General features: G+C 48.4%; 1 protein-coding gene across 1 annotated transcript in view; it reads right to left on the bottom strand.

Annotated features, from left to right (window-relative positions):
• Positions 1–3,502, bottom strand: part of ZDHHC4 (zinc finger DHHC-type palmitoyltransferase 4) — a 16,014-nt gene extending 12,512 nt beyond the window's left edge. Inside the window, exons 1-2 of the mRNA XM_037740401.1 lie at positions 3,450–3,502; positions 2,617–2,803 (exon numbers count right to left, since the gene is read on the bottom strand). Of these exons, the coding sequence (XP_037596329.1) occupies positions 2,617–2,803; positions 3,450–3,502 (240 nt within the window). The remainder of the gene's footprint in view (positions 1–2,616; positions 2,804–3,449) is intronic.
• Between the last annotated feature and the right edge of the window lie 6,605 nt (positions 3,503–10,107).

Genomic DNA, 10,107 nt, shown 5'->3' with positions numbered 1-10,107 from the left:
GTTTCACTCTTGTTGCCCAGGCTGGAGTGCAGTGGCATGATCTCAGCTCACTGCAACCTCTGCCTCCCAGGTTCAAGCAATTCTCCTGCCTCAGCCTCCCTAGAAGCTGGGATTACAGGTGTGCACCCCACACCTGGCTAATTTTTGTATTTTTAGTAAAGATGAGGTTTCACCACATTGGCCAGGCTGGTCTCAAACTCCTGACCTCAGGTGATCTGCCTACCTCAGCCTCCCAAAGTGCTGGGATTACAGGCGTGAGCCACCAGCCCCAGCGCAAGATAAAAATATCACTCTAACTCTGTGGCCTGCCTTTGGGGCATCTCCAACCTGCTAACCCAAAATAAAGTAAGAAAGAAAATGTATCCACCTTCCTTGCCTCCAGGCACAAATCATTCTTTTACTTCCTTAAATATTCACAAAGATACATGAGGTGCTCCAAAGAATCCTCTCACAATGCCTTGAGAACAAGCATCTCCTACAGGCAGTGAGGAGCCCTGCACCCAGAATCAGGCATCCTGTCCTAAGAAGCATCCCTCCAGGACACTGTCCACAACCATCAGGGATCACCCTCTGAAACCAGAGTCAACACACAGGCCTGCGTTAAGAAATTGGAAAGTGGATACTGTGTTAAGATACTGGATACCGGGGCTGGGCACGGTGGCACGTTGGGAGGCCAAGGCGGGCAGATCACAAGGTCAGGAGTTTGAAACAAGCCTGACCAACATGGTGAAACCCTGTCTCTACTAAAAATACAAAATTAGCTGGGCATGGTGGTGCACACTTGTAATCCCAGCTATTCAGGAGGCTGAGGCAGGAGAACTGCTTGAACTCTCAAGGTGGAGGTTGCAGTTAGCCGAGATCACGCCACCACATTCCAGCCTATGTGACACAGCGAGACTTTGTCTCAAAAAAAAAAAAAATACTGGATACTGGAATTCTTTTCCACAGTGTAGTGGTTTAAAAAAAAAAAAAAAAATAGAAAAGAAAAAAAAGGTACTGGAACTGGCTGACCATAGTGGCTTGTGCGTATAATCCCAGCACTTTGGAAGACTGAGGTGGGAGGATCACTTGAACCCAGGAGTTCAAGACCGGCCTGGGCAACATAGTGAGACCCCATCTCTACAAAAAATACAAAAATTAGCCGTATGTGGTTGTGCATGCCTTTGGCCCCCAATACATAGGAGGCTGAGGCGGGAGGACTGCTTGAGCACAGGAATTCAAGCCTGGGCAACAGCGTGAGACCCTGTCTCAAAAACAAACAAAAAAAGATATCAGAGCTGGTTACTTTTGATCTTAGCAGATATGATTCTGGGCTGGAAATACAAGTGAGATAACCAAACAAGAAACTATTCATGACATGATAGGGTTAAGAGCAAACAAACTGCAGCAATGCTCACAGCGTGATTCAGGGTGCCCAGCCTACATTTCTCTTGGATAATTTTCAGCCAGCAGCTCTGGCATTCCTCCTCCCCACATTCACAGATAATTCAAACAGCAGCTCCTCTGGGGCAGCACTCTGCGCGTGGCACAACCCGTAGCTGCCAGACACGGTTCTTCCAGAGCTTGGATCTGGCTACAGAGACACATCAATTCAACACCCACATAAGACAAGAGTAGCAGTCAAAGGCAGATACATTGTGGAAAAGAATTTGGAAGGAGGGGATGTTCAGCACCCCCAGCATGAAGGGGTAAGACTTTGGGAGAAATGGCACAGGCTCAGTTGCTCAGGCCTGCTCCCAAATCTTTGGGAGGCCAAGGCAGGAGGATCACATGAGGCCAAGAGTTCGAGACCAGACTAGGCAACATAGTGAGACCACCGTCCCTACATAAAAATTTAAAAACCAGCAGGGCGTGGTAGCGCGCCTGTGGTCCCAGATACTTGGGAGGCTGAGGTGTGAGGATCGCTTGAGCCCAGGAGGTCCAGGCTGCAATGAGCTGTGATCCTGCCACTGCCCTCCAGCTTGGGCCACAGAGCAGCACCCCATAAATAAGAATAATAAAATAGGCCCGGCGTGGTGGCCCACTCCTTTAATCCTAGCACTCTGGGAGGCCCAGGCGGATGGACCACCTGAGGTCAGGAGTTCGTGACCAGCCTGACCAATATGGTTAAACCCCATCCCTACTAAATACAAAAAAATTAGTCGGGCGTGATGGCACATGCCTGTAATCCTAGCTACTCGGGTGGAATCGCTTGAACTCCGAAGGAGGTTGCAGTGAGCCGAGATCACGCCATCGCACTCCAGCCTGGGCAACAAGAGCGAAGCTCCGTCTCAAATAATAATAATAATAATAAAGACTTTGAAAGAAAGAGCTGGTTGGGAAGAAATAAGCCAAGCCTTGGGTCCTCCCTGTCCCTCCCCACTAGGGCCTCCCGAAGCTGCCCCGATCAAGGCACCTCCTGGACGGGCCTGGCCGGAGCTTTCCCTGCAGACTGGAGCCTGGTAGAGGAACGCGGAGTGCAGCAGGCTCAGGAGGGACAACAGGCCGCCCGGGACTCGGGGGAGGTGGGGGTGGGACGGCGGCCCCACACATAAGAGGGTAAGGGAGGGTCAGGGGAGGAGACCGAAGATCATGGGACAGCATAAACTTCAGACAGCTCCGCGGAGGCGGCCTTACCGCCAGCCTCTGCCAACCGGCAGGCGCTCGGCTCCGGCACCTCCTGGGCGCGCCACCAGACTTCCTGCGAGCTCGTGACGTCAGCGAGGCGCCCTTGCTAGGCCGACTTCCGGCGGAAGCGCGCGAGGGCTGCCGCGAGTTGCAGTGCTGGACTTGCGGTGACCTCCCCGGTGTCCTCGCAGCCAGCCTGGGGACCTCCGTGGCCGGGTGTAACCGCTGGGAAGTGCGATTTTATTTTATTTATTTTATTACTTTTTTTTTTTAATTATGTATTCATTCATTCAAAAACAGCCTCGCTCTGTCGCCCAAGCTGGAGTGCAATGGCGCTATCATAGCTTACTGCCTCAGCCTCTCACGTAGCTGGGACCACAGGTACATGCCATTACACCCGTCTAATTTTTATTTTTTGTAGAGACGGGGATCACCCTATGTTGCCCAAGCTGATCTCGAAACTCCTGGGCTCAAGCGGTCCTCCCACCTCGACCTCCCAAAGTGTTGAGATTACAGGCGTGAGTCCCTGAACTGGGCTGAAAATGGGATTTTAGAGCAGTATTGCCAGGAGACTTACAGGAGGACCGACCTGGGCCTGGTGGGGGTGGCAACGCTGGGGCTGTGACGGACTAAGCTGCCCTGCGGCCTGGGCAGAGCCCAGTCATGTCCCAGCTCAGCCTAGCAGGGGGATCCGAGTGGCCCAAGGCAGTCACACTTAGGGGTCTGTGAAACTGTGTCTGCGTGGTGGACGGAGTTTGCTTCCAGCCACCGACACTGTTGGGATCTAGCTGAACAGTTCCAGCATCTTCCGTTGCAGAAGCGGCAGAAAGTACAATGTGTACCCATCAGTCAGATTCCGCTTAACGTGTGTCCTTGCTCCCGATGACAAGGACATCTTGCTCTGTACAGCCCTGAATATCCTCTCCCTGGGGCAGTGAAAATGCTTGACCACAAACCTTGAGGATAAAAGGGAAGGCTGTTTGATGCTAGGCAGGCTTGGGGTAACAAGAGCTGCTTCCAAACATAGCCCTAAGAAGGCCCTGTGGGGTGTCCTTTGCTCTGACCGTCTCTGAATCAGCTGAAGCCAGGGTCTATTCTTGATACCTCTGAAGGCCTGAGCCAGGCCTGTCCTCCTTTGAGGGGAAATGTCTGATCTCCAAACACTGGCCTTAAAACTCTTCTCTTTTCCTGTCTCTTTGCTACAGCTTCTTGATGTCTTGTCTTTTCCTTTTTGAAAAAACTGCTTACCAACAGGAAGCCTTCTCCTACTATGCACATTGTATCCAAGGTCTTCATACATTTATGGACACAGAATTGAAAAAGCAAGGCTCATGCCTGTAATCCCAGCACTTTAGGAGGCCAAGGTGAGAGGATCACTTGAGCTCAGGAGTTTGAGAACAGCCTGAGCAACATATGGAGACCTTGTATCTACAAAAAATTTAAAAATTAGCCGGGTGTGGCATGCATATGTGGTTCCAGCTTCTTGGGGGGCTGAGGTGGGAGGATTCTTTGAGCCCGGGGGATCAAGGCTGCAGTGAGTTAGGATCACACCACTGCACTCCAGCCTGGGCAACAGAACAAGACCCTGTTTCAAAAAAAAAGATGAATCTCTTGGCAGTTAGTCAGTTCCTGAAACCTAGGTGTGTTTGATTTTTAGCTTCTTTAAAACCTCCAAGCACAAACCTTGATATCTGCATTTTATAAATAGCGTAGGAGAATAGAGAGTAAGCTTAAAACCAAAAACTTAATTCAGTGTGATCAAAAGGATTGCACTGATTATGACACATGGAGCAAATAATTCCTCTTTGGAGTGTTGCTAACCCCTCCTGTCAGCTCCTGAAACTGGACCTGCAGTATCAGTTTTTTACCTGCTGCGAGATCAGTTGACAGGATCAACCAGCTTTACACCACCATCTCTTGTCCCCAAGGGAATGATGGATGTATAGTTTGGAAATAGGATACAGGACTTCGTAGCTACTCTTGCAAAAGGCACATTACACATGATGCTTCTTTACAATTAGTGATTTATTGGCCATGAGGAATTTTGCCATGGAGAAATTAAGAAGAAAAGGAACATAAAAGTATTTCTGAGCTGGGCACGGTGGTTCACGGCTATTCCCAGGAGGGAGTCTCCCTTGAAGCCAGGAGTTTAAGACAAGGCTGAGTAACCTAATAAGACCTTGCTGCTACAAAAATTTTAAAATTAGTTAGGTGTGGTGGTGTACAACTGCATTCTCAGCTACTTGGGGAGGCTGAGGCAGGAGGATTGCTTGAGCCCAGGAATTTGAGGCTTTAGTGAACCATGATTCTGCCATTGCATTCCAGCCTGGGCAATAGAGCAAGACCTTGTCTCAAAAAAAAAAAAAAAGGACTGGGTCTGTGTTGGCTTACCATTATATCGGTAGTAACTATTTTAGCACCTAGCTCATGGTAGATGCCCAAAAAAATGTACCAACTGAATGAAAGAAAAGGATAAATTATATCAGAAGGAAATATACATCCTTGTTCTCACCCAAGAAAAATTCCTGTAGCCAGCAGGTGGGGCCTGTCTTGGAGTATAATGTATGGGTGCCCAGTTTACACCCAAATTTCCTCTTTGCCTTTGCTACTGTGATTGCTGCTCCCACCTTTTGAGATAGAGTCTTGCTCTGTTACTCAGGCTGGAGTGCAGTGGCGTGGTCTCTGGTAACGGCAACCTCTGCCTCCTAGGTTCAAGTGATCTCCTGCCTCAGCCTCCTGGGTACCTGGGACTGCAGGTATGTGCCACCACACCCAGCTAGTTTTTGTAATTTTAGTAAAGACAGGGTTTCGCTGTGTTGGCCAGGCTAGTCTTGAACCTCTGACCTCACCTGCCTCGGCCTCCCAAAGTGCAGGGATTACAGGCGTGAGCTACAAGGCCCAGCCTTCAAACTAGATTAAACAAAAGAGACATCTTGGTCCCTGCCACTGGAATGTCCAGAGATGATGCTGGCCCCAGTAATAACTTGAACCAGCAGCTCAATGACATAATCGAGAACCAATGTTCTTTTTGTCCCTCACTCTGTGACTGGAAGATTGGCTTCATCTGAAAACCAGCTTTCCTCCTGATTATGTGATGGTCACCAGCCATAGCTGGGGCTTCATGCTTCCGCATGCACAGCCAATGAAGGGAGAGTAGGGAGGTCTCCCTTGAGGTCCAAGTAGGAATACTGACATTCAGTGTGATTGAGTTGGCTTGGGTCATAGACTCACCCTTAACCATGATGCCACCAGGAAAATGGAATGTTTCCTTTGTCTTGGGTAAAACAAGTCCTCCTGCTGAAGCTACAGAGGATCATTTTTCCCCAAAGCACGAGTTGCTCAGGGGAGGGGTTGGATTCTCGAAGGGAAGTGTAAGCACTGCTAGGAAGGTGCGTGGATGCTGGCCAGGTAGCCAGTTAACCAGTGGGCATCTAATAAGTGATATCTGGAATGATGCAAGGAATATGTCAAAAATGCCTCTTCAAATTAAGATTCAACCCAGGGCCGGGGGCGTTGGCTTACGCCTGTAATCCCAGCACTTTGGGAGGCCAAGGTGGGTGGATCACCTGAGGTCAGGAGTTTGAGACCAGCCTGGCCAATATGGTAAAATCCCATCTCTACTAAAAATACAAAAAATTAGTCGAGTGTGTTGGCAGGTGCCTGTAATCCCAGCCACTCGGGAGGCTGAGGCAGGAGAATTGCTTGAACTGGGGAGGAAGAAGTTGCAGTGAGCTGAGATTGCACCACTGCACTCCAGCCTGAGCGACAGAGTGATACTCCATCTCAAAAAAAAAAAAAAAAAAAAAAATTCAACCCAGGATGAATGAAGGTGGAAGAGTGAGAACATGGGATGCTTGGGGCATGGCAGGAATTTTGGTAGGTGTCCTTCATTTCCCAGACTCAGACAAATCTATTAATACAATTCCTTCCTGGCAGCTGTCTCCTGGTGCAGATTCAAGGGAATGTGTATGCAAAGGAAGGAGAAGGAAATTTTAGCCACAAAGCAAAGCTGCAGTTACAGTTGTGCAAGGTCACTCAGAACGGATGCAATTCCTTAGGAAAAGCAAGAGTGTATAAGGAGAGAAGAGGCTGAGACTCTCCGACTTCCAGGACCAACAGAAGAGCTGGCAAAGAAAGCCAAGTGAGGATGTTCATAGGAGTAGGAGGAGGCTGGGCACTGCGCCTCACACCTATAATCCCAGCACTTTCAGAGGCTGAGGCTGGAGGACTGCTTGGGGCCAGGAGTTTGAAACCAGCCTGGACAACATAGTAAGACCCTAGTTCTACAAAAAAATTTAAAAATTAGCCAGGCATGTAGTTCCAGCTACACAGGAAACCAAGGTGGGAGGATCACCGGAGCCCAGGAGGTCAAGCCTGCATTGAGCTATGATTGCACCACTGCACTGTAGCCTGGGCGACAGGACAAGACCTTGCATCTTGGCCAGGTGTGGTGGCTTACGCCTGTAATCCCAGCACTTTGGGAGGCTAAGGTGGGTAGATCATGAGGTCAAGAGATTGAGACCATCCTGGCCAACATGGTGAAAACCTGTATTTTTATCTTGTACTAAAAGTACAAAAGAAAGCTAGGCGTGGTGGCATGCACCTGTAGTTCGAACTACTTGGGAGGCTGAGGCAGGAGAATCAACTGAACCTGGGACTCAGAAGTTGCAGTGAGCTGAGGTCATGCCACTGCACTTCAGCCTGGCAACAGAGTGAGACTCTCTCTCTCAAAAAAAAAAAAAACTCGAATCTTTAAAAAAATTTTTTTTGGCCAGGCACATAGCTCACGCCTGTAATCCTGCACTTTGGGAGGCTGAGGCAAGCAGATTGTCTTAGGTCAGGAGATCAAAATGAACTTGGCCAACATCGTGAAATGCTGTCTCTACTAAAAATACAAAAATTAGCCAAGCGTGGTGGTGGGCACCTGTAATCCCACCTACTCAGAAGGCTGAGGCAGAAGAATCTCTGGAACCGGGAGGCAGCGGTTTCAGTGAACCGAGATCGAACCCGCTGCACTCCAGCCTGGGTGACAGACACTCCAGCCTGGGTGACAGAATGAGATTCCATCTCAAAAAAAAAAAAAAAAAAAAATTAAATAAAGCAAAAGAAGTGGGAGAAGAGCCAGGGAAGGGGGGGGACATCATGGAAGCCAAGGAGGGCATGCACTGCCAGCTCCCTAGGGAGGCTCCAATGATGAGGCCAATGGAAGAAACCTGGAATGAGCCTCCCACAGACTCTGTGAAATGTCCCCAGGGAATGGCTCACTGTAGCCCTCCAGGTTCTCATAATTCCTCTGGCCCAACAAACCTCTGCAGAGCTGGCTAGAGATGCTACGTCATTGGCTGGGGGCCTCCAGAATGAAGTAGGAAGGCTTTGGAAGCCCGGCTGCCTGGAGGAGAGGGATCCCTCTGAGACTGCAGTATCAGAAGGGGTTTTGAACACCAGCTGGAAGCAAGAGGACCAGAGGGAGAGCCATCTGGAATACTTAGTGTTGGGTGGTTGTTGCACACACAGAGACAGTGAGCTTACTCATTGCAGCAGCTGGCATGCCTTACCCAAACCGTCTCTCTCTGATGATACTCCCAAGAGTGGGGTGGAGACTGAGACTGCCTTTGCAAATATGACAGTGAGAGAAATCTGACCTAATTGACTCCATCCTACCTCTAACCTCCAAGCTGCCCTTGTTCATTCCTGGATATTAGCCAAGTTAACTATGGGAGGAATTTCGTTTAACTTTATTAAAAAAAATTTTTTTTTGAGACTGGGTCTCACTTTGTTACCCACGTTGGATTGCAGTGGCCAGATCATGGCTCACTCCAGCCTCCAACTCTTGGCCTCAAGCAGTCCTCTAGCCTCAGCTTCCTGAGTAGCTAGGACTACAGGCAAGTACCGTCATGCATGGTTATTTTTTACTTTTTGTAGAGATGGGTTATCTCTATGTTGCTCAGGCTGGTCTTTAACTCCTGGGATCTAGTGATCCTCCTGCCTCGGCCTACCAAAGTGTTGGGATTATAGGTGTGAGCCATTGCATCCAGCATTAGTTTAAAATGATGATAAAAGTCCCTTCCCAATAACTAACCCTTCCTTGTTCATGGACTAAACCACCTTTGTAAAACTAATAAACAGCTAAAGATTAGGCTTATGGGAGGAATCCGAACTCCACTAAAATGTAGGCCTACTTAAATGATAACCAGCCATTGTTCCAGAGGTCACAAAATTCATAACCTCCCAATTGCTCCTATAGATACCATTACTATTGGAAAATCTAAGATTGGTGTTCCAGGTAACTTTCAGATCCTGTATTGTAATGGACCAGCTGGTGCCACTGTGACTGGTAAATGGGCTCAGCTGGTTATATGATCCCACCCAGGGACTGACTCAGCACAAGAAGACAGCTCCAGCCCCCTAGGATTTCATCCCTGTGCAAACAATGAGGAGTCCCCATTCCTAGCCCCTTGCTCGCCAAATTATCTTTACAAAACACTAGTCTCTGAATTTTCAAGGGTGACTGGTTTGAGTAATAAATTCTAGTCCTTTCATGTGGCTAGCCTTGTGTTCATTAAGCTTTCTTTACCATAATACCTTTGTCTCAGTAAATTGACTCTGTCTCTGTAGCCGAAAGAAGAGCCTATCAGGCAATTACAGCATCAAGGGAGAGCACGTACAGCTGACCCCAAAGTCATGTTGTCAAATGCAGCCTCCTTTGTGTCTCTGAAACTACCACTGCAAAGTTTTAACTGAGGAAATTATGACAGTGAAAGAAATCAGACGTAACTGACTTTAAGCTGTCCTTATTCATTCCTGGGCATAGGCTGAACTAACTTTGGAAAGGAATTCAGCTCATGGTTTGACTGAAACAAAATTGATAACAGCAATTTCCAAAAAAAAAAAAAAAAAAAAAAAACCCTTCTTTCCTGGGGACCCGTCTGACTAACAAATTAGCTACAAGATTAGAAATTACAGTTTAGGGGTTGTGCAGCCTCTGGCTCCAAGAGTCTGAACCTCCCCAGATTGCTTCTGGAAATAACATCACCATTATAAAACCTAAGATCAGTGCTTCAGATATTTTGCAGGCCGTGCACTGGATGGAACAGCTGACACCATTCAGATGAGTAATCTGGCTCCATCAGTTCTGCCATCCCAGCCAGGAACAAAAGACAGCGAGAAAACCCCACTTCGACCCACTATGATTCCATCTCCAACCTGACCAATCAGCACTCCCCACTTCCCAAGCCCTTACCCGCCATATCATCTGTAAAATCTCTGATCCCTGAATCCCCAAATGCTAAGGGAGACTGATTTGAGTAATAGTAAAACTCCGGTCTTCCGCACAGCCGGCTCTGCATTAATTACTCTTTCTCTATTGCAATTCCCCTGTCTTGATAAATTGGCTCTGTCTAGGCAGCAGGCAAGGTGAACCCCTTGGTTGATTACATCTCCATAACTGGACTCAGTGTAACTGCTGTGACTCAGGTTCCAATGGGACAGCAAATCTGCCTC

This window comes from Cebus imitator, unplaced genomic scaffold, assembly GCF_001604975.1.
Source record: "Cebus imitator isolate Cc_AM_T3 unplaced genomic scaffold, Cebus_imitator-1.0 Scaffold82, whole genome shotgun sequence".
Lineage (NCBI taxonomy): Eukaryota > Metazoa > Chordata > Mammalia > Primates > Cebidae > Cebus > Cebus imitator.
The sequence above is the reverse complement of the archived record's forward strand: the minus strand, read 5'-3'. Positions and strand labels throughout refer to the sequence as shown.